Below are 24,662 nucleotides of genomic sequence, written 5' to 3'. Positions count from 1 at the left end.
GAACCTGGATCTCAGGATCCAAATCTATTTTCCCTACATTTCTCTCTCGACTTGCCTGGAGGTGAAGGGCTGTTACCACATATATATATAGTTAAATTATTTTAAAATCACCACTTGTTGGTATCTATAAATTTCATAATCTTAGACTTCAAAAATCTTCTTCAGTCTTTAGAAAAGACTCAGCTCAGAAAAACTGTTCTCTCTCTTAATTATAGATTTAAGCTGCAGCTAGAGGAATTTCAGATAGGTAGATACAGGACAAAATTTTGAAGAGGGAGGGGACTTAAGTACTGAGATTACTCATAAAGATTATGGAATCTCTCTCTTCTTGAGATTATTCTTTCTTTTCTTTTAGCAACTGGATAAATTCTCACCCTAGTAGTATAGTAGGATGGTTTAAATATGGCAAAGAATAGAGACTCTGTCCTTGCAGAATTCCTGTTGGTCTTCGATTTAATGGCATTTGGAGAATTTGGGCTTTCTATATGGACTGGATGAATGCTTTAGTTGCTTCACAGAACCAAGTAATGAGAAACTTTTTGTCAGTGACCTCTGCATCAAGAAATCTGACGTCTTGGGCTTGACAGAGCTCTCATTTTCTCAATGTTGAAATTTCAACCATAGTTGTTGTATTATTCATTCTTTGAGGTAAGTTGAACATCACCGAAGTTCTGGCTAAAATCATCACCCACTTTCATAAGCTGGAAGAAATGGAAATGGGGCAAGAGAGCTTAGGCCAGATCACCTGGAGTCCTGATGTGTAAAAGCAAAATAAAATAGAACCCCGAATGTTCATGGTGTCCGGGACCACAAAGCAAAAATTACCAGTGAAAACAATTCATAAACATACGGCAAGTGGAGCCAACCACATGCCGGAGAGAAGTCCTGGGGAACTGTAGAGGCTTCACTTTAAAGTCTGACTTAGTCCATAAAACTTAGAAAAATAACAGTCTCACCCTAAGAAAAAAATGTAGAAGAGAGGTAATCAATCATTAGCAATTTAAAAAGATCCCAGGCAGAAGAGATTTAAGAGGGAAACATTGCAGACAAAGACAACAGAATAATTTCTAAACAAAGAAGGAGGGCCTATTTTTCACCCAGGGTGCCAAAGAGGGTAGAGAACAAAATTTAAACTCACAAGCTCTAACACACTCACACACACACACAGAGGCACTCACACATAGTCAGTACACCAGAGTAGCCTGAGGCATTCCTTACTGTTCCATGTAAACTGAATATAAGAAGTCTTTCTTCACCCCTACTCTCAAGAAACGTACAGCTTTTCTGGCATGAATAGTTAACTATTAGGTCAACCAGAAAATAGTTAACTATTAGTCAACCAGAAAAAGCACATTCATGAAACTGAACTGTACTAACATCTGTGGGCAGGCATTTTTCCTGGCCTTTAATCATCCCCTCTAGTGAATGTCAGACACTGACCAACTTATACCCAGATTTTGATTGATATTTGTAGATAAGCGGTTATAAATCTCTCCCTGTTATATTTTGCAGATTAAAAAATCTTATATAGAAGTGACTTAACTAAAAACTCATGCCATACAAGGACTTTAGGTACACTCTTATACATACATTTGTATATAAAAGCGCTAGAGCTCTGTGCAAATATTGACAGGTCTACACAGTAAGCTTTGAAATGTAGTGGTAGTTTTCCAGAGCAGTCAGGAGTTAAGGATTTATGCTATCTTCAAACTGGTTTATTAGTAGGGACCTTGAGTCATCAGGCAAAAAGTGGGAACATTAAGGAGGAAATTATTCCTATTTGTTCATCAAAATGTCCTGAACACCTATAATGCTGTGTATTGAGCACCTATCTGTCATGCTCACAGTGGTGCATACTATGTACAGGCGCTTAGGGTGAACACACTGGGTGAGAAGTCCTTTTGTATTGGAGGGTAGTAAAAATGTGTATGTGATCACATAAGTGGGTACTAATTGGCATCAGAGCTCTGAGGGGGCCTACAGGAAGCAAGACGAAGCAGCAGAACGGCTGGTAACGAGTGGGTGCAGAAGTCTGGACATTTGAACAGGTCAGGTCAGGATGTTACAGACAAGATGTATATGTGCAAGCCTGAGGTGGGTTGTTTGTTTTGTTTTGTTTTTTTTTTGGCAGCACTGTGTGGCATGCGGGATCTTAGTTCCCCAACCAGGGATGGAACCCATGACCCATGCAGTGGAAGTGTGGAGTCTTAACCACTGGACCGCCAGGGTTCCCTTTAGCTTTATAATATGTGATCTTGAATCTAGTTCTGCCATTAGCGATGGCCACTGGTCAGCAGGACTAGAGTTCTGTAAGCTAAGGAAGTCTTTGGTCACCACACAAACGGACACACTGCCTACTTCCGAGGCCAGAACTCTAAGACAAAAATGAACCCAGATGGTAACAGTATACTAAAATTGGAACTATCTTCACCTCTCCTATGTTCACCACAGATTATTTTTTTGAGTGGTTTAAGACCTGAAAGTGAAACAGCCATTACAAAAAAAAAAAAATTTTTTTTTAAATCTCTATCTAAATTCCCAAGCTTCATAGAAAATACATTCTAGGGAATAACACTTTAGAGCAGTTAATAGACTTTTTAATTGTAGAAAGCTTTCAATGTGTATGGTTCCTCTTAATGACATCCGAATATAACAACCCTATATAATTACCAACCTACATTAAGCAATTCTCATGGGGGGGGCCACAAAAAAACCTGCACAATCATCAACAGGGAGACTGGAGGACAGAGGGAGTAGGAACACAGCCCAGGCAGAAATACGCAGTGGAACTTAATCACTGTAATTTAGCTTTTGTCACCAAGTCCCAGGTACAAGCTCTTTTATGCACTGTCAAGAGATCTCCACATTAATTGCTGTTCCTGTCTTCCGAGGACACAAATGCTCTAATTTGCAGTGATTTTAGTTTCTCTAGCAATGTGCATTTGGTGGCTAAGTCCCCCTTTCCTCCAGAAAAGGAAGTCTGCTAAAGCTCTGATTATCCAGCTCACTCTGCCAAGATCAACAGATTGAAGTCACAAAGCATCCCCGTTACCAGAGTCACGAATGAATGTGACTCAACCTATCAGTGGGTGGGAAGCCTGGCCATCCTCCCTGAAAGGCCACATTCTTCCTTGGCAACTTTGATTTTCAACAGAAGAGTTATTTCTAAATGATGATTTAAATGATTTCTGCATGGTCAGTTGGAAGCAGAAAATGTGGATAATCCTTTAAGACCTTCACGCAGCCTCAGTCAGCATATTCAGATAATGCAAGCCCAGGTGCTGACTTTTCAGAGGGTACTTTGTACATCCCCTGGGATTTGGTAGATCTGTGAGATGGTGCAGTCCACGTTTTGTGCTTTGGCTTCAGAGGCCCAGCTCTTTTCAACTTTATTCCGTGGTGATGCCATTTGAGACAAGACTTCTATGACTGACTTTCTTCTGCCATCAAATTAAACCAGAGATACATCCCCAGATGGAGTATCATTTCAAAAAAGACATTCTCCTTTCAAAATGAAGAACGGAAAACCAAATCTAGGAGTCAAGGTAAACCTGAAAACCACAGAGGAACCACTGTGAACTGAAAAATGTTCTGGGTCATGCACAGGCCATACTTAATGAGATGGTGGGTGTGCCGGAAACAGCAAGCCAGTGGCATAACTCTGCGTCAAGTGATTCTACGTCTATATTATATTATTATGGTATCTGATGCCCAGCTTTCTGTCTTCCAAACACTTCCTTAATCCACTTGAACCAAACATTCTATTTTCTGAATTATGGAAAGGTAACTGGATGCATGGTACCCAAGAATCCTGAGATGACTTTCCCAGTTGCCTTTCTGCTTGGAGGCCATGCGGTTTCCAGACCTGTGGCAATCACTTTTTATTACTGCAATGTGGTAGTGGTAAACAGAGATAAAACTCAGGAAACACGAGGGGAAGCTTGTGAATCTTATCAGTAACAATACAGACAATGGGAGAAGTGAATAGTTAACTTATCAAGTTAAATCCAAATTAAGTCAAGGATGTCCTCTCTCATTAAGATTATCTGGGGTTTACTGACAGATTATGTGCCTGGATTCCCGTTTGGAAAGTAAAACTAAACTCAACTTCTCTGCTACTTTTCTTGAGGGCATGACAGTAAAAGAAGCCTGGAAGACAACAAGGTTGGATGCTATCATACAAGCTGATCAATGACTGACAACAATAAAAGGTAAAAGGAGAAACCACCATAGAGATCAACAGGCCCCAAAAGATAGTGATGGAATGTTTCCTCCCTAAAAGAAAGGATCTTATACTTTGGATTGTAGGCTCAAATCCAAAAGAGGAAATGAAAAATAGTATTTACTTTGCCTATCACCGTGATCTCCAAGGATACGGGGGAATGTGTACTTTTCTCTTCTGAAAGGTAGACGGGCTGTGTCTAATTTTAGCTACACTTTCCTGTTGGACAACCCCCCCAACACGTGACTGCCAGGAGCCAATTACTGAAAACAAACTGCCGTGCAAACACTGGGTAAGCGATGTCCTCTGATAGAGAGGCAGTGTGAAAGATGCGTTCAGCATCATAAATGATGCCATGTTAGTCTTGGAAAAGACCCCTTCCTTTTAAAAATATGGTCAAGATTTTCTTTTAATGTCTTCAAAAGACTGTCCCATTCTATATTCTCTATCACTAGCTGGAAGCCACATGACAAAATTCTTCTCTCATGCTGGTATGCAGTTAGGAACGTTTTTATAAAATCAAATACAGCTATGAAGAACAAATCTGCAAACCTTTCCCACAGTTTAAAATAATGCATTAGGATGGTAGGAATAAAGGATTTGGGTGGTAAATAAAAGGCATTAAATATATAAAAATAACTGTCACTGTGCAAAAAAAACAAACCAAAATAAAAAAACCCTTTCTTTATACACTCTTGAGCAAAGGGAAGTGGGATGAGGCCGGAAACTGGCCGCAGGGAGGCCAGGAGTGGGAGGGGCGGCAGGGAGGGGCAGTTACCTGGTGTGGGAAGCAGCGTCATTGATACTGAACGTGCTGTTCTCCCTGGTCAGAGGGTTTGAGCCGGCCTGGCTCTTGGCATGGATGTCCAAGCTCAGGGAGGACTCGGTTTTCCGGTCCATGCCGTGGCTCTCTGAATCTAAAGTCCGATCTGCCATGGAAATGACTTCACTGGAACTGTGCCACAGGGGGGCCACTTTCTCCTTGCCCGGCCCTGAGCGTGGTGACGACGTGGCCGCCCCCAGGGAGGCCGTGCTGCCGTGGCTAGGGCCGTAGGAAGTGGTGTCGATGCCGCTGTCTGCGGAGGTGCCTTGCAAGTAGTTGTAGCTGTTCAGCTCGGATTCGGTGCGGTCCCCGTCGTACCACTTCTCGTCGCTGTGGGCACTTGATGCGTTGCTGGAGAGGGTATTGCTGCTGGAGTGGCTGGAGTAGTGGCTCTCAGACTGCAAGGGAAGCAGGCTTTCCTTAACTACAGGCTTGACTTCTTGAACAGCAGGGAAAAATAATGGGGGAATGACCCTGTGAAATGTGTCTAAATAGGGAGTTCTCAAGACACAAAAACTCCTGTGAACACAAAAATAAGGCAGGAGGTATCTGGAAAAACCTACTCAGAAGATTCCATGGCAGACAGTGCTGGAAACTTAGTTTTTTAGAATCCATTTTTCATTATTTGGCTTATGCTAAAGTATTGATAGTATTGACAGAATTTTAATCGGGAAAAAAAAAAACACCTAAACTGTCATTAAAGTCTTTAATATCTTAATCTTAAAATAGAAAGTGATACTTCCAAAGGGCTTATAATTAGAAAGACCCTATTGATCAGAGTAAATAGAAGGCAGAATATAAGACTTTCTCTTAAAGACATCTTTTCTTTCCCCATATAGCATCTATTTAGGAGACAGCTTTCTAAGGAGTGCTTAGAGGTAAACTTACACAGAGGTGCCAAGAGAATTCAATGGGGGAAAGTAATCTTTTTAACAAACAGTGTTAGGGTAACTAGATATCCACATGCAAAACAGAATGAAGCTGGGCCCTTACCACATAGGAAAAAAAACTCAAAAAGTCAAAGACCTAAGCGTAAGGCTAAAACTATAAAACTCTTAGAGGAAAACATAGGTGTACATCTTCATGACCTTGGATTATGCAATGGTTTCTTAGATATGACACCAAAAGCACAAAAATGATAAGAAAAAAGAAATAGATAAACTGGACTTCATCAAAATTAAAAACCTCTGTGTTTCAAATAACCCAATAAAAAAATGGGCAAGGGATTTGAATAGTCATTTATCCAAAGAAGATATACAAATGGCCAATAAGTGCATGAAAGGATGCTCAGTATCATTAGTCATTAGGGAAATGCAAATCAAAACCACAATGAAATAACACTTCACACACACTAGGATGGCTCTAATAAGAAAAGCAGACAATAAAGATGGTGGGCATTGTTGGTACGAATGTAAAATGCGGCAGTTGCTGTGGAAAAACCGTTGCAATCCTACTCAAGAGAAATGAAAACCTATGTTTACACAAAAACTTCTACATGAATTTTATAGCAGCATTATTCATAATAGCCAAAAAGTAGAAACAATCCACACGTCCATCAACTGATCAATGGATTAAAAAAATGTGGTACATCCACACAGTTATTCGGTCATAAAAAGACATGAAGTACTAATACATGCTAAAACACGGATGAACCTTGAAAACAGGCTATGTGAAAAAAGTCAGACACAAAAGGCCACAAATTGTATGATTCCATTCATACGAAATGTCAAATAGGCACATCCATAGAGATAGAAATTAGATTCGCAGTTGTCGAGGGCTTGGGGGGGATGGAAGAGGTGGGGTGACTCCCTAAGGATACAGGTTTCTTCCTGGGGTGATGAAAATGTTCTGGAGTTAGATCGTGGTGCTGGTTGCAAAACTCTGTGACTGTACTAAACACCACTAAACAGTACACTTTAAATGTGGGAATGTTATGATATGTGAATATGTGGTATATGAATCATCTCTCAATTTAAAAAATGTGGGCAGAACCCCTGTTGCACAGTGGCTCAGTTGCTTAGAAAGAACATTTTATGGCTAACCAAAGAAATACAATTTCAAAAGATATCTGACTAAAATAATATTTAAATGAGAGGGGGGCTAGAAGTTCAGATACTTGGTGGAGATGGAGAGAAAAGGAGAGAAAAGACTTGTGTGTGTGTCTTTACCAGCTGCGGGGAGAAGGCCACAGGAGGACCATCTTGTCTCACTTCAAAGTGAAAGATCTCCTCCCCTTGAAAAAGGATCAATCTCAGTTACTTTACTGGTGCTACTCTAGTTTTTCTCAATAACAACTTCTGCATTATAAGGCCATCATTTATTTTTCCTATTTCCTCTTTAGCGCTGGACCTGGGCTGTAGAATTTGCTAGCCCCGGCCACGCGTGGCTACTGGGCATTTTCAACGTGACTCGTCTGCATTCGGATGTGCTGAGTGTGTAAAGTACAGGACAGATGTATATGGAGATAAAACTCGAACCACATCTGGAATTTAAAGTGTTCTAGCCAAATTTTAAAAAGGAAGAAGAAACAGGTGAAATTAACTTTAAGAATGTATTTTATCTACCCCAATCTTTCCAAAGTATTATTTGACCATGTATCCCATATACAAATTGTTAATGAAGGAGGGGAAATTGACAGGTGGTCTAGGGTAATCCAGCACTTACCAGTGCGACTGTGACAGCGTCACATTTCATCAGTAACTCTCTCTCCCACAGCCTAGCACGCTCACGAACGTGCTGTGCTCTCTTTAAGCTGCAATATTCATTTCACTGAAGCAAAACTGAGCCCTCTCATTAAAGTTCTGAGTATCTTATAAATTAGTGAATATGAAATACAGTATTTCCTCATTCTATAGAATGACATAAATATAAGTACACATTCCAGTGAAGAGACAGACCAAGGAGATCAACTGAATTTAAAGAGGGAGGAAACGATAGCCTCTGCTTCCCAAATCCACCTGTAAGTGATAAGGAACTGTTTATAACTATGGTAATGGGACAAAAATGTACGTAGCCCTGGAAGATAAGAGAAGCTGTAGGCGGGGTTGTCAGGAAGCTGTCTGTCTCCTTGACTGGTGCTCCAGCCATACATACCTCATGCTGGCAACTGTGTAAGCAAATAAAATCTATATCTAGCACATTTCTATTCCAGACATTAGGATTGTTTGTGATTGGATCACACGGCCTTCTATCCAAATCTGCAGGTGCATACCAATGAGGAATTTCAATTTATCTCAAAGCAAGCTTAAGGCCATTGGCAGTAGAAATTCCAGGGCCGTGGCAGCCAATGTCCACCTTCTACTAGGATGACTTCCTCTCTGACATTGTGGAAGAAAGAGAGAGCAGACCGGTACCATTTTCACCTTGCAAGAAAGGTACATGGCTAGGAATCTATCATTTTTATTATTTTACAGTGAACTTACGTGCCCTTGTTTGTTTGGAGACAAATGAACCACCGGATCCTGACGCATTAATCTCCCACCGGGGCTCTCTCGGAAAGCTGGCAGTACCTTTGATACTGCTGGGAGGTGGCACGTTGGCTCTGGAATACAGAACAGGACATTCTGGTGCAGGCACTAAACAGATACTGACACAGGTTGACAAATGAAGACGGCTTGCCATTGCACCTTTCAGTTCACTGGCCAGCAAACTCGGAATTTCAGCAAGAAGCTTGTTGAAAGTTTACACAATAGACAGCATGTCAAAAACTAAGTGGCTGATGGATAAAGCTTGCAGCTGGTGACAGTGTGTCATATCATACACATTAGCATAGCCAAGTACCACCAAACCAGAGGCCATGAACAATGCGGCGAAGTTAGGAATCAACTTTCGGTTTGGGGGGAAAGTCTCAAATACATGGATTAAATTTATGAAATTCATTCATTGCAAAGTGTGGCTAACCTCGCTTGGTCTACATTACCTAGACAGGCATGGATGCAATCACGTGTTACTTACCATGACACTTTGGAAATATTTTACCTGTATATTCATGCTGCTCGAGGACAAAAGAATTGAAATCCTGAGGTCCTCTATAACTGTAAGCTAAGCACAACAGAAAAGACACACAGCAACTAGTTTACTTAAAACAATTGCTTCCTTTTGGACTCCACTGGCGTTCAAGATGGGGTTCAAAAGGTGAAAGGTAAGTGATTTAGCCTCTTTAACACACCTAAGAGCTCACGGCAACAATTCTGCACGTCTGCAACACCATTCCTAACACGTACAGGACTGGGCAGTGTACTCTTTGACTCTGACTCTCAACCGTGTCCAAAAGCAGAGAGGCAGAAAAACAAACTGCACTGAGATGAGTGAGCCAATTAAGCACGCTAAGCTCCACATCTCCCCTGGGCATCAGTTTATCACACACTGATGGACAAAGACAGGTGAGGTCTGGCTAACAAGTGAGAATCTGCTTGACATTTTCAACCAGTGACCTGAAGGTCATTAGAGAATTGTGTTCCTACAAATTGAGTGTAGGAAGGTCAGCCCTTTATACACTCAATACAGTGTACTGAGGAATGAGAACATAACAATTATTTGTCTCCATTCCTTCCTAGCATGGCTTATACCAGCAAAGCCCCAGATTCCTTCTGAAGTGCCAGGCAGAAAGGGCTGGGTTATCCTTCTGGAATGCTGGAATATCAAAAGTTATAAAAATTTATTTGAACATTTTCTTTGAAGCCTTAGATTCTGGATGGAGAAAGGCCGTGGTTTAAAAAAAAAAAAAAAAAAGTCTTCTCTGGCAGGCTCTAGGGGTATCTTATTTTTTAAAAAAAGGTATACCTTACTAAAAGGATGAATGAATGTGTCAAAAAGATTCACCGATGACTCATCTACGCAATGTGGATGCCACTAAACTAAAGTGGATGCAAGGAAAGAAAGACTAGAGGAAGGCTTATGTGAAAGAATGAATACAGGTCTAGGACAAACCTTGTAATTACCCTTTCCAGTCCCAAGATACCGCTTCATTCCCCGCATGACTTCACATGAGTGGGAAGAGGGACCCTGAACAGTGCACAAAGGCTCGAGGGCAGCTTTGTTCAAAGCCTGCAACTAGGAGCCAAAAAAAGCTGCTAAAGTCACATGGAAGAAGGGATCCTGTTCACATGTCCTTACCCTCTCAACAGTGTCAAAAAACACGGGATGTGAAACATTCTGTCAAGAGCAGAACAGCGGATCAGGATATGCTCAGGTTCTCGGTGGCGGGGTGGGAGCTGGGATGAGAGTGGGGAATGACAGATGGCTTCAATAACGAGGCACATCTCACTGAAGTGATGGAACAAAGCCTATCTTCAGAACCTAAGAATTTCGTTTCTCTTCCTCAACTCCTGTCTTAGCTGAATGCATCTCCACTCCCTTCCATGTTCATGGGTTGTTTTTTCTGTTGACCCCCCGTTGAGCAGCTGGGAGCCCCAACTTGGCTCCAACCTCTGCACTGAGGATGCCCTTCCCAGGCATGGAAACATGGGCACAGTGGTTAAAACAGAACAAAACGATGCATTTGCAGAGAAGATAAAATGATGCGGTCTTTGCCTTACACGCTGATCTTTTTTCAGCCCTGAAATTTACTTCTTTTTATGGTACTGATGGGAAAGCTACTAGAGATAAGATAAAGGGAAAAAACCCTAACAGTCCAGATTCAAGTCCCTGATGTATCAACTGTGTTGACACTTAATCCCTGGTGCTACTGTGTTGAAACTTAATCTTGCTCATGGCAAAATTTTATTGTATCAACTAGTGTTTTGGTATCTTATAGAACTGCTTACAGAGAGAGTGAAGGGCTATGTGCCAGAAACCCAAAGGAAGGCTCACTCATGCAAATCTTTCCCTTCCAGCTGTTTTATCCTAAGACATTTCCTTAGCTGACAGCTTAATAGGAGAGCCAGTGGAAAAAGCATATAAAGGGAGGAAAGACATTCTCACCAAGCTACAGAAGTGACTAAAGAACAATTATATTTCTTTCCTTCTCTGCACATAGTTTAAAAAATTTTTTTAAACTCAACATTAATACCAACTAATCTCCCAGGGCACTTATACTGGGCAAAAACAAATAAACAAACAAACAAGGGGGGAGGGAGATACTTAGGACACATGTGGCTTGGTACTCTGGTATTTTAACTCTGGTGCTGAAAATAATTCCTATGTCCTTTCTGTCTTTAAAGTCGGGGTTACTTAGAATTCCTTGACTTTTCTCTCAGGTCTTAATTGCTGCTTTCACTTATACATAAGCTAACTGAGACTTAATGCTCATTCCCATTTATGACCCAGGGCTGTATTATAGAACAGAATGCCTTGATGACATCATCCAAAGGTAACCAAAGTCACCTTAGTATAAAAGCAGCTTGCTTTTTGTAGGAATTAGTTACTTACCCATCTGGTCGGCAATGCTATCCTCACTTCTCTGCCAGCTGGGTGTGGATTTCCCGCTGCCACCAATGTCTGACTGGGTGTTGTGCCTGTCGATGGAGGCTGGGGATCTGCGGCTTATTCCAAACCTGTGGTGATTTCCCCGAAGGCAAAGACAACATCAGGGACCTCACCCATAAGGGAAGGCGGTCCTGGGAGTAATGAACTAAATTCTAACGACAGGTACTACTAGTTTTGCTTACATTTCTGTACTTGCGTACTCATCCTCGTGCATGTGTACATGGATGTTGGAACTGTGGATGTTATGGTCAGTATACACCCCTCTGTTCAGAAAGGTATGTATGCTAAGTATGTAAACTGTCAACAAGGGCAGGGGCCATTAGGACCGAGCCAACCTAAAAGATACGCAGTAAGAAACCAAAAAACTTCTGGCCCTTGAGTAGCTAAGCTCAGACTGTCATTCGCACCCAAAAGAAAAATGTCACCATCCTAGTGTTCCGTTTGTGTCGTTCAATTGGCACATTCCAGGGGTTTCTCTTAACTCGGTTATCTGCTAAATCACTAAGGCACTCATTCTTGGAACAAGTATTTTCTGAGCACTTACTCTAAGGTCTGAAAAACAAAGATCGCTATCATTTACATTACACAGGGACCACTTCCAAAATGCATAAATTTTAAATCGCCTTTAGGAAGGCAATTTGGAAATAGGTAAACTGGCATATATAAAAGCAAATGTCTATTTCTGGAAAGAATGTTTAGCTATTTAATGAGCCCATTTTAATTTTCCCTGTGTAGACTAATAATATAATATAGGCTTAATTAAAGCATATGCCTTGATTAGTAACATCAACAAAGGAAATACTGACTGAGCCCAGGAAAAAGGGCCAGAATATAAAATTCAAAGATTCATGTGGAAATTTACAAATCTGAGTGTGGTTACTAATGAATTTATGAGTAATCTACACAATAAAACACAAAAGGGCCTGAATTAACTGATGCATGTGACAGATGTCTTCTTTGCTACAAACTGATAAATGTGTGGGCAGAACCACCAAGGGGTGTATTGGAAAGAGCAGGAGATTAGGAGGAGGAAGGCTGGGAGCCAAGTTCAGCTTCTCCACCCAGAGTCATGGCAACTCTTATATGGATCCAGGGAGAAAAATCTATATAAAAGCATTTGGAAAGCAGGGAAACTATAAAATATTTTAGTAAAACTCCTACTACAACATCTCCCTCATTACTTTTTGCACAAATGACTGTCATTTACAAACTTGACTCATACGCCTCACTAAACAAAGTTACCTCCATTATTAAAAACAAACAAAAACCTTGATTTATGAAAACTTCAGTGAAAGGGCTCATTTAAAAAAAAGGATTCACTAATTATGATCTTTGCCACTTCCTCCCTAAGTGGGGTCCCTGTTTAGGTTAGGAGAATGAATATCCTCAAACTGGTCCTATGATCCTATTCTATTTAGCTATCCTATTTAGTTAAATATCTATTTATTAAATAGATTAATTAAATTTAATAATTTAATAGATTTATTAAATCTATTTATTAAATATCCTATTTAGTTATTTAGTTACATGCACTAACTAAATTAAGACTTTTCAAAAAGCCACAGAGATCAAAGTTAGAAGTGGATCGGAATCTTGCTTTTACTTTTTGGTAGCAGTGGAAACCAAAGCCAACTTTTTAAACTTCTGAATTTAAAGTCAAATTTTTTTTGGCTGTCTGCTTTTAAAGAAATGATAAAGTAAGGCTGTCTTTCAACTTTGCCTTGAAAAACATTTTCATCCAATGAATTTTTAATTTCAGTTCTCACATACACTCCTCGTTTACTACGTGCCAGGGCATCAGGGCTACGAAGGTCCCATCCTGAGCTCCCTGAGGAGCTCAGACAAAACCTGTTCTAATTTGACACTGTGCCTCTTTTTGAAGAGTTTCACTGTCCCTTTGTTTGGAGGAGCACTTAATACTTTAGGAGTCACGGTTCAGACTTGAAGGAGTTTTAAAAAATATTTTATTTATTTATTTTTATTTAAAAATTTATTTATTTATTTATTTATTTATTTATGGCTGTGTTGGGTCTTCGTTTCTGTGCGAGGGCTTTCTCCAGTTGCGGCAAGCGGGGGCCACTCTTCATCGCGGTGCGCGGGCCTCTCACTATCGCGGCCTCTCTTGTTGCGGAGCACAGGCTCCAGACGCGCAGGCTCAGTAGGTGTGGCTCACGGGCCTAAGTTGCTCCGCGGCATGTGCGATCTTCCCAGACCAGGGCTCGAACCCGTGTCCCCTGCATTGGCAGGCAGACTCCCAACCACTGCGCCACCAGGGAAGCCCAAAGGAGTTTTTAAGTAATCATTTGGCTGATACATGAAACGCGTTCAGTGACCAAGAACTTCTACCTCGTGAGACAGTCCATTGCTCTCCAGGGCAGGCTGACAGCTTCGAAATACCTTCCTCATAATGGGCTAGAAACTCCTTCTCTATAACTTTCACTTATTGAGCTCAGTTGCCGTCAGAGACAAGTTTAATCCCTCGTCTAAGAGTGCGAGGAGAAAGCCATCGCGGCCTCCTTGCCTCCACAATGCCCACCTGCGGGCTGCACATCCGCGGTTACGATTCTTACACCACGACCTCCAACTCCGCATCTGCCCAGTCCATCCTTCCCTCTGAACGTGCCCTGCCTCGTCAACATTCCTCAGAGTATGTGGCCCCAAAACACATCTCAAGGATGGTAGAACAGACCCTATGTCTTTTCATCAGTGTTGCTTTTTAACTCTCTCTCATTCCCATCCTAAACTGGTGCAGGTGCCTTTTCCGCCTTCACTCAAGTAGAGCAGGTTTTATTAACCAGCCTGTGAAACTGCGCCTCTCAACTGATTTGGATGGTCTCAACATCCTTACACCAGGAAGCGGGCAGCACACACCACGTACAAGCAGACACTGAGCCCGCTGAAGCACCGGGAGGGCAACAAGGGACGGATTACATTTATGGACGATCAGTGTGTACGGACCTGCTGTTACTACCTCACACTTTGGAGCTTTTCCAAGTTTCACATTAATGAGTTTGCAGCAGACTCCATACACTCCTGCTTCACTGTCACCCTGTACCTATTTATTTTTACTGGGCTAAGTTATAGAGTAGATGTAACGATTGTTCCCTTGATAAGTGTGAACTTTAGGATCAAACCTGGCCCATGAGTAAGGCATGTGAATCAGACAGTGAACACCAATGTCTCTTGCATCACTGATACAGACAATTGCTTGGGATCTAAAGGAAAACACTGTACCAGCATCTTCTTGTAAAGTTTCACCCCAGGTAAAACTGATGTTATACGGTATAGTAAATAATCACCAGGTAACCTCAAAAGCAATGGGGGAGACGCTCAATACCACCTATGGCAGGTTTAGTATCAAATATCAAGTCAAATAATTATCACTGCATTAAAAAAAAAATAGTGTAGCACGAACACTGGGAACCACGTTTCTAACATTAATATTCACCAAAAATTAATGTTGCAAATTACATTTTGGCATGCCTTGAGAGTGTATACCAAAATGGACAGAAGAAGCAAACAATGATTTTGTTGTGGCTGTTAGCTCATTTATATTTTATTGCTGTATTAACACTGAAGTTGCAGTGAATTCTTACTTTTGAAGTCAAACCAGGCCATTTAAAATCTACTAATTAAAACAAGAAATAGCAAGGGGGAAGAGATATGGGGATATATGTATATGTATAGCTGATTCACTTTGTTATAAAGCAGAAACTAACACACCATTGTAAAGCAATTATACTCCAATAAAGATGTTTAAAAAAAAAAGAGAAATAATTAGTTGGGCTTGTGGTGTGGGATAATAATAATACTTAATTCATAAAACTTCTTGCAGGGGCTCATAAATAAGAGCTAGAATTTTTTTTACTAATTGTCACTGAAGTAATTAAAATAAGAAATGTGCATTTTAGATACGCTACCAAGGGAATCCTTGGTGGTGGGGTGGGAAGTATATTTTATAGTGGTTTTTGTTACTTACTTTCTGCTAACATAAACATTTAGCAAAAACATGAATAAAATTATACTTAGCTGTAAAAACCAACAAAATACTATAGGATAAAAAATACCCATTAAGAAAGTGTTCTCATAAGCATAATTATTTTGTGATATGGTAAAATCTCAAGAAAGTAAACAAATCATGTGCATTTGTTAAAAATAATTCGGGGAAAACTTGGCATAGAAACATCCTTTTTTTAAACACCCCATTTTTGATTTTCCAGTGGTTTCAAGTTCTTTATCAAGTTCGCCAGAGGTATCCCAGCAGGAAGCTGGTGATGGTTCTTTTACTCTCCCTCTGAGCAAAGCCAGCTTATGTGTGTCATGCGATGTTTTGCTGCTAATTACTTCCCAGCTTCAGACATTCCAATTTTTTTACCTTTTAGTAGCCTCTTCAATCATGTACACTTAGCTTTTTGCTTTGTGAGTCTGGTCGGAAGCAAACAGTTACTTTTGGGTGTTTAGTGTTTTCAAAAAAGATGGGGAGAAAAACTCCCAAACAATCCACAGGCTGAAATCACCGATTTCTAAAGTGTGAGAAAAATCCCTTTTAGCTTTGGATATGATGAACATTTCCCCTACTTTACCATCAATACAAACTCCACCCAGTGCAAAGCAGTATACTAGTGAGTTCACTTTGGAGGAAATTTTAAGAAGTGGCAAAATCTGTACTATGAAACTAGACAATACATATAATGGAGGAACTGATATAATCTGATTTCTTTGCCATTGAGTCCTTAGAGACTAAAGAATGATAAACTTCCTAAGAAGTGGTTTGAACCAGCCATGAGAACATTTTTTAATCTGGAGTATTAACTCTATTTTCCCTTTTGCTCTTTTGTGAACTGATCCAGTCTGGCTGAATGGAAGTTCTTTTACACGTCTGAAATTACATATGAGAGACAGCGATGCCAACTCCGGCATACCTACCCTTCGGGCATGGACTTTTGCCTGTAAGTGCCCCCGCCAGAGCCAGTCTCGCTGGATGAAGACAGATTGCTCGGGGAGTTGCGACATGGCTGGGATCTTGCTAAAGCCATGGATGAGACCGTCACATAGATGTCTGAACCAGGAGACAGCCTGTGTGTGCAAACCAAAAACGTGAAGTCAACGATTCAAAGGGAAAATCCCAAGGCAATGCATGATGGATAACATACAGATGCGACAAACGCGGCCACTTCGTGGAGATAATAAAAATAAAGCCAGCTGGAAGCCCAGAAAAGAAACTTCCCCATAAAACTACTCCCTAAGGGGACAGCTGGAAAACGGCCTTGAAGGGGGTGGGGGCGTGAAAAAATAATAGGGGAAAAAAAGAAAACATGTATGTTTCCAAAAGCTGCCAGAATTCAAGGGCTGCACTGTTCATGCAATTTCGTAGTATGGCAGCACAAAGTATAAATGAGCCCCAGTGACATTAACATGGCAATTAATTCCAATTTCCCCACTGGCTCTCTCAGAGTATATGACCACAGTGAGACCGGTACATTCTTTGTATGCTTCTTTGTTTTCCAATTTTATTACTCAAAGTCTGGAATGAATATTCAGATATTGCTATTTAGTGTGTATACATTTGGTTGATAGTAGCATCACCATATAAAAACTTCCATGGAAACATGCCTAGAACTGCAGTTGTTGAGTTTCACTGAAATGACTGAGTTTATATAATAACACAGCAGAGATGTGCTCCACGTAGCCCACAATACATCTCTTTCTAAAATTAGGGATCCCTCACCCTGTGGACTGGCTCGACGCAGAAACCAGAGCTTTGGAGTTAGGAGAGACGTGATTTTCTGCCCTCTACCGTCTCCACTCAAATAGGCATTGGGGCAACTGCTGGATATTAACAAGTGAGGCTGAAGACTGTGATGAGACGTCAGCTAAATCTTGATAACAATGATATTTTATTTCCGAAGTGAATGCTGGCACAGATCACTGGCTCTTGTAGCAGGGCAGGTCATTTCCATTTTATAGCTGAGGGAGGGGAATCAAAGTCACTTTTTCAATAAGCCAGGCTTCTTGATTCTGAGTCCACTGTACTCTGCCCCCTACAGAAGGCTGGGTTTTCTGTGCTTAATAAGACAGTTTGCAAGGGGTCTGCAGGGTCAGACGATTTTGCACATAGAGTCTTACACTGAAGCCAAAGTTTTGAAGCCTTGGGACTGAACCTGATTCACTGAAACATGGCAGTTTTTTACAGCGAACCTACGTACCTTCTGAAGCAGGGCAGGATGGGGCTTCAGGTACAGAAATTGACAGAAGGCATAATAAAATCACGCCGAGAAGATTTTCTATCAGAAAAAGAATAAGGACAGGCACCGAAAAATATGACCCCCCCCCCAAATCCGCCTATGCCCACGTGGCAGATCTGACTTGGGAGCCCCAGTTCTTTCCTCAGCGACAAACCTGTTATCAGCTGTGATTCTGTTATCCCTTCTTTTCTATTAAAACACCTCCCAAACTTCTCACTGCTTATTGTGAAGCAATTGGAAGGGGACTGGAGTGGGGGAAGAATGGGAGGAGTAGGTCACAAAGAAAACTAGGTAAGGATTAAGGAGTGGCATGAGTCACTCCTTTCTGCTTTAAGAGTTTGTTTGGCTTTTAGATGCACCTAATACAGAGAAACTTCAAAAACAGTTCATTTTGCAGCTGCTTTGATTTTCTTACTGCGAAGAGGAGGAGGTGTTACAGAAAGATGGAAAGAAAGGAGACGGCAGCAGAAATGTGAACGGGGTTGGGGCCAATGCCACGTCTGGGCGCCTGATGACTTTTTAGCTCTCTTTGGGGTAAACAAGTAATAGCCAGTGAAATTATATTCACGGTGAATGTTAAAATGTTTTTGCATCTATGAAGAAGTGACAACATGATTCCATAGCCAAAGTCAAGATGTAACTTTTGTATTTATATTTAGAGCTTGCTTTTCTTACCCTGCTCTCCAAAACGTACATTAAGCTAAAATATCTCATGCTAGTTCTCAACCTCAGCTCTTTTATTTGGCAAATGTATCAGAAAATTCTATTTGGTTGCTGGAGCTATCCCAAAGTGAAAAAATAGCATTTCCAGAAGGCCAGCATTCATTCCAATGCCTTTTCTGAATTTATATAACTCAATAGTGGCTTTGTTTTCAGGCTGTCCACACACACAGAACACACATACAGCAACTGATGGAAATGCCACCCAAATGTTTTTATGACTCTAGATGTATGTATGGTACGCAAAAAAAATTCAGAATTAGCCCTTATTCTGATGACTTACTATTCTTTCCAAATACTCTGAATTTGATACCATCTCACAAATATTATTTGAGAACAGATCTAGGTCAGGGAGTGGAAGGTACCCACCTGCCTGGCACTGGCTGTCTACTTCTGCCAGAGGCTGCGGCTGATCATTTCTGGAAGTTGGGCTGGTTGTTGTCTTGCCACTTTGAAAAAGAATAACCCCCGCATTGGCTCACATGGAAAGCCAGCACGCTAACCTCTTGAATCTCTGACCTCCCCCCTACTCTACCTTAATGGATCACAAGTCTTTTCTTCTCTTTTGAGATAAACCCAGATCTTTCTACTTTCTCTCAGTCTTAATGAGCCCGGGCATCTGGATGTTAATGCCCAAATAGGTTTAGAGGACTAAGATGAATACATCTTTCACTTGCTGTGAGATCTTTAGAGTCTGTGGAATATAAGAAATAATCTTCTTCAAGAATGCTATGGTCACTGTCAGAAAGGAAATGTCTAAAAATCTTTTGGCCTTAATTTCAGTAGATTCTCTTCCCTCCACTTTTATCAATTTAGCTGAGAAATAACTAAATGTTTTTAAAGTAACCGATCTTAAATGTTCTCTAGGGCTATGACTTCCCTCTGCAGAAATAAAACACCAGGGTTTTTGGACTGTACAAAGAATACAGCAATTGAAAAAGTCATGATCATCAGCTCGACAGACAATACTCCCATAGTCTGCAGGACTGCACTCAATGTCAGCTTTCCATTTATATGCAGCACATTTCACTGCAATGAAAACAAAGAGTTGAATGGGATGGATTAGGAAGAGATGGTCCAAGATCAATATCAGTTCTTCATTTTTCCAGAAGCCTCCTCACGTCAGGATAAAAGAGAGAAGAGAGTGCCAAAAAACCCCCAGATTTCTAATAAAATAACCCCTGCCCCCCACCATACCCTTCCCATGACTCAACTCACAGAACTACACATACGATGTTAACATTGATAGACTCTTATTAAATTGATCTCTTGAGACTGTGACATCAATTTATGGATAAGGAACTCTCAGTATCTGAGTAATTGATGCTAAATTTTTCTTTCCTGAGTATTTATGTATGGGTTTAATTATGCCTCTGTTTCCTGCTTTTTACTCCAAAGTGACAGCACTGCTTGGATGTGTCCAAGGAGATAAGGCCCTCTGTAACTCAAGTGCAGACAGCGGAATGACGGCAAGAACAACAGAGAGGATTTCAAATAGCAGCAATGACTGACGAATTAGATATCCGAGTCCATAATTAAGCACAGCATTTTACCACAACTTAGCAATTAAAACACTATTCACCCAGGGAATAGGATCCAGTCAAAGTCTGTCTTTAGCAATGCTTATCAACCAGGATTCTTCAAGAATTGTTTTAAAAAAATTCTCTAAAATGACTCAAGGTAATGTCATTTGGGTGCTGTATCCAGACTAGAGTTCGAACAAGTTGTATTCAAATTCAATCACCCCACCCCCCTGTTGTTTCATCTCTTCCTAACTTTGTGAACCAGAGCCATTCCTGGCTTTCTGACCATACAATCCCTATCAGCTATTCCGACTGGACCATGGAAGTCCTGTTCTGATGAACCTCCTGTGACAAGCTCAATTTACAACAAAGAATAACTCTTGCATAGTTAGGGAAATACAGCAACTCATCACACCGAGATAACGGATCATCATCTCCCAGCTGCTGGCAAGCTGTTGGAGGTTCACAGCCTGGCACACATCATGGGTGCCTCTTGAGAAGAGTCAATTTTATATCTAAGGGTGACTCTACAGAAGAGAACATTAAAATGGATTGCAGACAGGACCAGCTACATCATTTGTGGGACTCTGTGCAACATGAAACTCTGGGTCTCCTTGTTCAAACGTATTACAAATTTCAAGCAGAACACTGAACCCTGCTAAGCGTGTGGCCCTGTGCAGCTACACAGGCTACACACCTGAAGCTGGCCCTGACGGCAGCGCACGTGGCTGGGCCCCCTTAGCATACAAACACGCATGCGTTCATCTGGCAAGTATTACTTGAGCACCATCTATATATGGTGGTAGGCTTCATCCCTGCAGTATGGTGGCTAAGGTAGGGGCTCCGCAGTCTGGTGGCCTTGGTGCTAATTTCAGCTCCACCACTAACCAGCCAGGACTCTGCACAAACGATTTCATCTCTCAATCCCCGGGCATCCTTATCTGTAAAAGGGGGAAAGAGCCACCAACTTACTGGGCTGTTGGGTGGATTAACTGAGAAAACTCACACAAGGGACTCTGAACAGAGCTTGGCGTAGGTGCCATTCAGCTGCCATCGTCATTTGTCATTTTCTAAATATAATGGGAAACTAGAAGAGTCAAACCGAAAGCCAGAGATTGGGAGACTCTAGGCTATTTAATCAGGCTGGATTCCGATTCTCCCCAGGAGTGGGGACTGGTGGGGAGACAGCAGTGAACTTGCTAGCAGGGCCGCGGTATGTGAGTCAACCACCTCCCCTGCCATCCCTCCTTGTGTATTGGTGGTCGCTCCTTAAAAGGAGCCTGCAGATCCTAAAGAGGTGGGTCCAGAGCAAATGGTCCAGGGCCATCTTCATGTGGCCTGAAGCAGTGTCCAGCAAGCCCTCTGGTGATACGAGTCACCAGGCGAGAGCCCAGTGGCCAGAGACACACATACACACTCGGGTGAAGAGATCAATTCAACTCTGCTGACCACCCCCAAGGACACTCTGCCAATCTCATTATTTCACGACAATCGTTCCTGCAGGTAAAAAGGAGACTAAACCCACTTTTCCCGGCAAGCACTTCAATGATAGGTGGGTCCCAGACGGCCACCCTGTCACCATACGGAGGGAGCTCCACGGGTGGAAGGAGACCTCGGTCACACCACTCACTGTCCCGGGCTCTGCACAAGAGGCTTCCAGGGAGACTCCACACTGCTGACTGTGGGCGTGGGTCTAGGTAGCTCACCTGTCTCACTATCACGCATTCACACACGTTTACGCATGTGTTGTGCAATCAACAAATCTCAAAGAAAAATGTCAGTGGTTTCAAATATAAGGCAGCGGGATATCCCTTTTTACCCCTGAGAATTATTTAAATTCCTAATGATAAACGTGTCCATATGGCTGATGTGCCCTCATCAGGCAAAGGGCCTAAGACTTGTATACACTGATGTGTATAAAATTGATGACTAATAAGAGCCTGCAGTATTAAAAAAAAAACAAACAAAACAACTAATACTAAACTTTCATTGGGTTATTTGTATGGAAATATGTTCATATAAATGTTTCAGACATTACATGAAATTTCTAAAAATCTTATATGTTCTGGTATAATGTTATAAGTCACAATTCTAGTTATTACTTTAATATGTATATCTCAGAAATAACTAAATTTCCTTGTCAATTGCATTATTATGAACTTTCATCAAATCTTTAACCATGGTCATTTTTAAGTCTTTTGTCATTTACAGACAGTTCTGGGTGTACTGTGATGCTTTTGCAAATATGTTCCTATAAAAGGGTTTCATCTTCAAGGAATTCATGGAAAAGACTCTGACAAGTACAGGTTTCTGGTAACTGACTGTACTGCTGAACTGAATGAATAAGCATTTTCAGAACTCTAATGAAAAACTGATGAGCTCATAAAAGTGCTAACAAAAGATCAAGATGAAAAAAAAAATTAATTACATGGGACTGAGTGAACTGATGAGGATGATTATAATTTTTGTGACTTTCTGTTTGAATTAAAAAAAAAAAATCAAGGACTCAGAGGCAAAGAATATACAAATCAATTTTCACTGCAAAGTAAAGGAGCTGTTACAGTGGAGGATTACTGGACTGAATGTCAATATTATGACATAGCATGAGTGTGTTTCGTGTTTGGTAATTGCAATCACTGTTCCTTTTGTTGTGGTCATCCAAAAAAAAAAAAAAAAAAGGGCCTAAGACTCCTGTTGCCTTCTCCATGAGGGGAGGGCTACAGCAGGACCCATAGTAGATCTGGCTTCTGGGAAGGCCTTCCCCGTGTCAGGTGTTGGGGGGTGGACAAGGGGGTGCTTTTGGAGGAAGCCCCAGGGCCACTGTGGGCCTTTAGACCCTTCCCATAAGGTGGGACCAGGCCAGGCCTCCCTGGGTGGTCCTAATGCAGCACTCCCTTAAAAAAAGGGCTAAGAGGGCAAGACCCTGCTGCTGGATGCACGGAGGAGGACAGCTCCTTACTGACACGCAGAACGATGTGCCCAGCTGCCACCTCATTCTCTTCCCATAACACGATCGCTTTCTACAAGATCACCTCTCAGTCTATTCTAATTCAATGGATGGTTTTTGCAGTATTTCCTACACCTGCTCACCATGACTGTTCCCAGCAAAGCAGCCCTCCTGAACTCGGCCTCTCCGTCTCACCGAGGTTAACCAGGACGCTGGCGCTGAAGACAGCACAACTTGCTCCTTGGAAACACACTGACTCACCACATGCGTGACCTGCATTAGGCTGCAAACTGACTCGTCAGTCCAGTCTGGCCAGCTCTACCCATATCCCTAAGTACCCCACTGCAACTAGCTCTCTTTGACTTCCACGTAGCTGTGTGTAGAAGAGCATCTACAAAATGACACCAAAGACAAACAGGGACTACCATTTTCTAAGCCTTACCGTGTGCCAGGCCTGTCCTAAGAGCTTGGGTTGAACACAGAGTAACTATATTACCTTAGTTAATCATCATGCTGACTCTGAGAGGTGGGGCTAGTGGCCTGTTTGATTCCTGGCGATGCTGAAGTGTAGAGGGGATCAGGAACTTCCCACCATCACATCACTCCCAAGGGGTGGGGCCAGGATGCAAGTCAAGGCCCCTGGACGGCAGAGCCTGCACTCCTGGCACATCTGGGAGTTTCTGGGCGGGTTACAGTAAAACACTGGTGGCTCTGCAAGGAGGAGTCCCCTGGAACATTTCCCTGGGTGGAGTGCAAAGCAGCTACTTTCAAGGCCCAAGGAACGATGAAGCAATTCAAGAGCCTAAGCTGGGGACCACATGGGAGCACCCTGGTCTCATTCCCTGGCTCACTCTAGAGTTTATAAAAGAAAGGGAACTGGGAGGTGTGCCAGGCTCAGGCCACTGTGCCCATTTCCTGAATGCTTAAAAAGGACACACCTTTGTTCTCTAATCTAAAAGTGTGAACTTGCAAATTATCTAAACTCTGACCCCAATGTAGATGCCAGAGTACACTTACTCCTTTGAAGAGTTGGGGAAAAAGAGGCTTAAGAGCTCGGTAAGTTTAAGTCAAGTACAGCCCTCTGCTTTTCTACCTTAACTTGGCTGACAAATAAAATGCCATAATTCAGTTTCAACCTAACTGAAACCAATTAGAGGAAATTCAATCAAGAACAACTTACTTTTCACTTTGAATTTTAGACAGCTTTACCCACAATATACTTTTAAAATAGGAGTATTCTAAACTTAGTCAACAAAAAGCAAAGAATTCTACTTAAATCTAAGCTTCAATTCTATAGCTTTATCGGATTAAAGCATGTTTCACTTTTATGTGTCATTTAATTTTACAAAAATAAACTGATTTACCTGACTGTCCATTGATGGATGAATGGATAACAAAATGTGGTACATACATACAATGGAATACTATTCAGTCTTAAAAAAGGGAAAGGTTATGGACTTAATGACTCCCCCTATCCCCAAATTCATATCTTGAAGTCCTAACCCCCAATGTAATGCCACTTTGGGAAGTAATTAGGTTAAGATAAGGTCATAAGGGTGGAGACCCCATGATGGGATTAGCGCCCTTATAAGACGAGGAAGAAACCAGAGCTCTCTGCTGTGTGAGGACACAGCAAGAAGGCGCTTTCTACAAGTCAGGAAGAGGGTCCTCACCAAGAACCACATGTCCTGGAACCTTGATCTTGGAATTCCCAGACTCCAGGACTGTAAGAAGTAAATGTCCATTGTTTAAGTCA

At 41.6% G+C, this 24,662-nt stretch overlaps 1 protein-coding gene across 5 annotated transcripts in view; it reads right to left on the bottom strand.

Annotated features, from left to right (window-relative positions):
• SIPA1L1 (signal induced proliferation associated 1 like 1) overlaps positions 1 to 24,662 on the bottom strand; it is a 191,212-nt gene that overhangs the window by 32,506 nt on the left and 134,044 nt on the right. For 4 of the 5 annotated variants that reach the window (XM_061180986.1, XM_061180990.1, XM_061180989.1 and 1 more), the window contains exons 11-14: positions 16,398 to 16,547; positions 11,415 to 11,539; positions 8,468 to 8,586; positions 5,001 to 5,443 (exon numbers count right to left, since the gene is read on the bottom strand). In XM_061180986.1, the coding sequence (XP_061036969.1) occupies positions 5,001 to 5,443; positions 8,468 to 8,586; positions 11,415 to 11,539; positions 16,398 to 16,547 (837 nt within the window). The remainder of the gene's footprint in view (positions 1 to 5,000; positions 5,444 to 8,467; positions 8,587 to 11,414; positions 11,540 to 16,397; positions 16,548 to 24,662) is intronic. The other variant, XM_061180991.1, reaches the window with a different exon arrangement.

The sequence above is a fragment of the Eubalaena glacialis genome, chromosome 2 (assembly GCF_028564815.1).
Source record: "Eubalaena glacialis isolate mEubGla1 chromosome 2, mEubGla1.1.hap2.+ XY, whole genome shotgun sequence".
Taxonomy (NCBI): Eukaryota; Metazoa; Chordata; class Mammalia; order Artiodactyla; family Balaenidae; genus Eubalaena; species Eubalaena glacialis.
The sequence above is the reverse complement of the archived record's forward strand: the minus strand, read 5'-3'. Positions and strand labels throughout refer to the sequence as shown.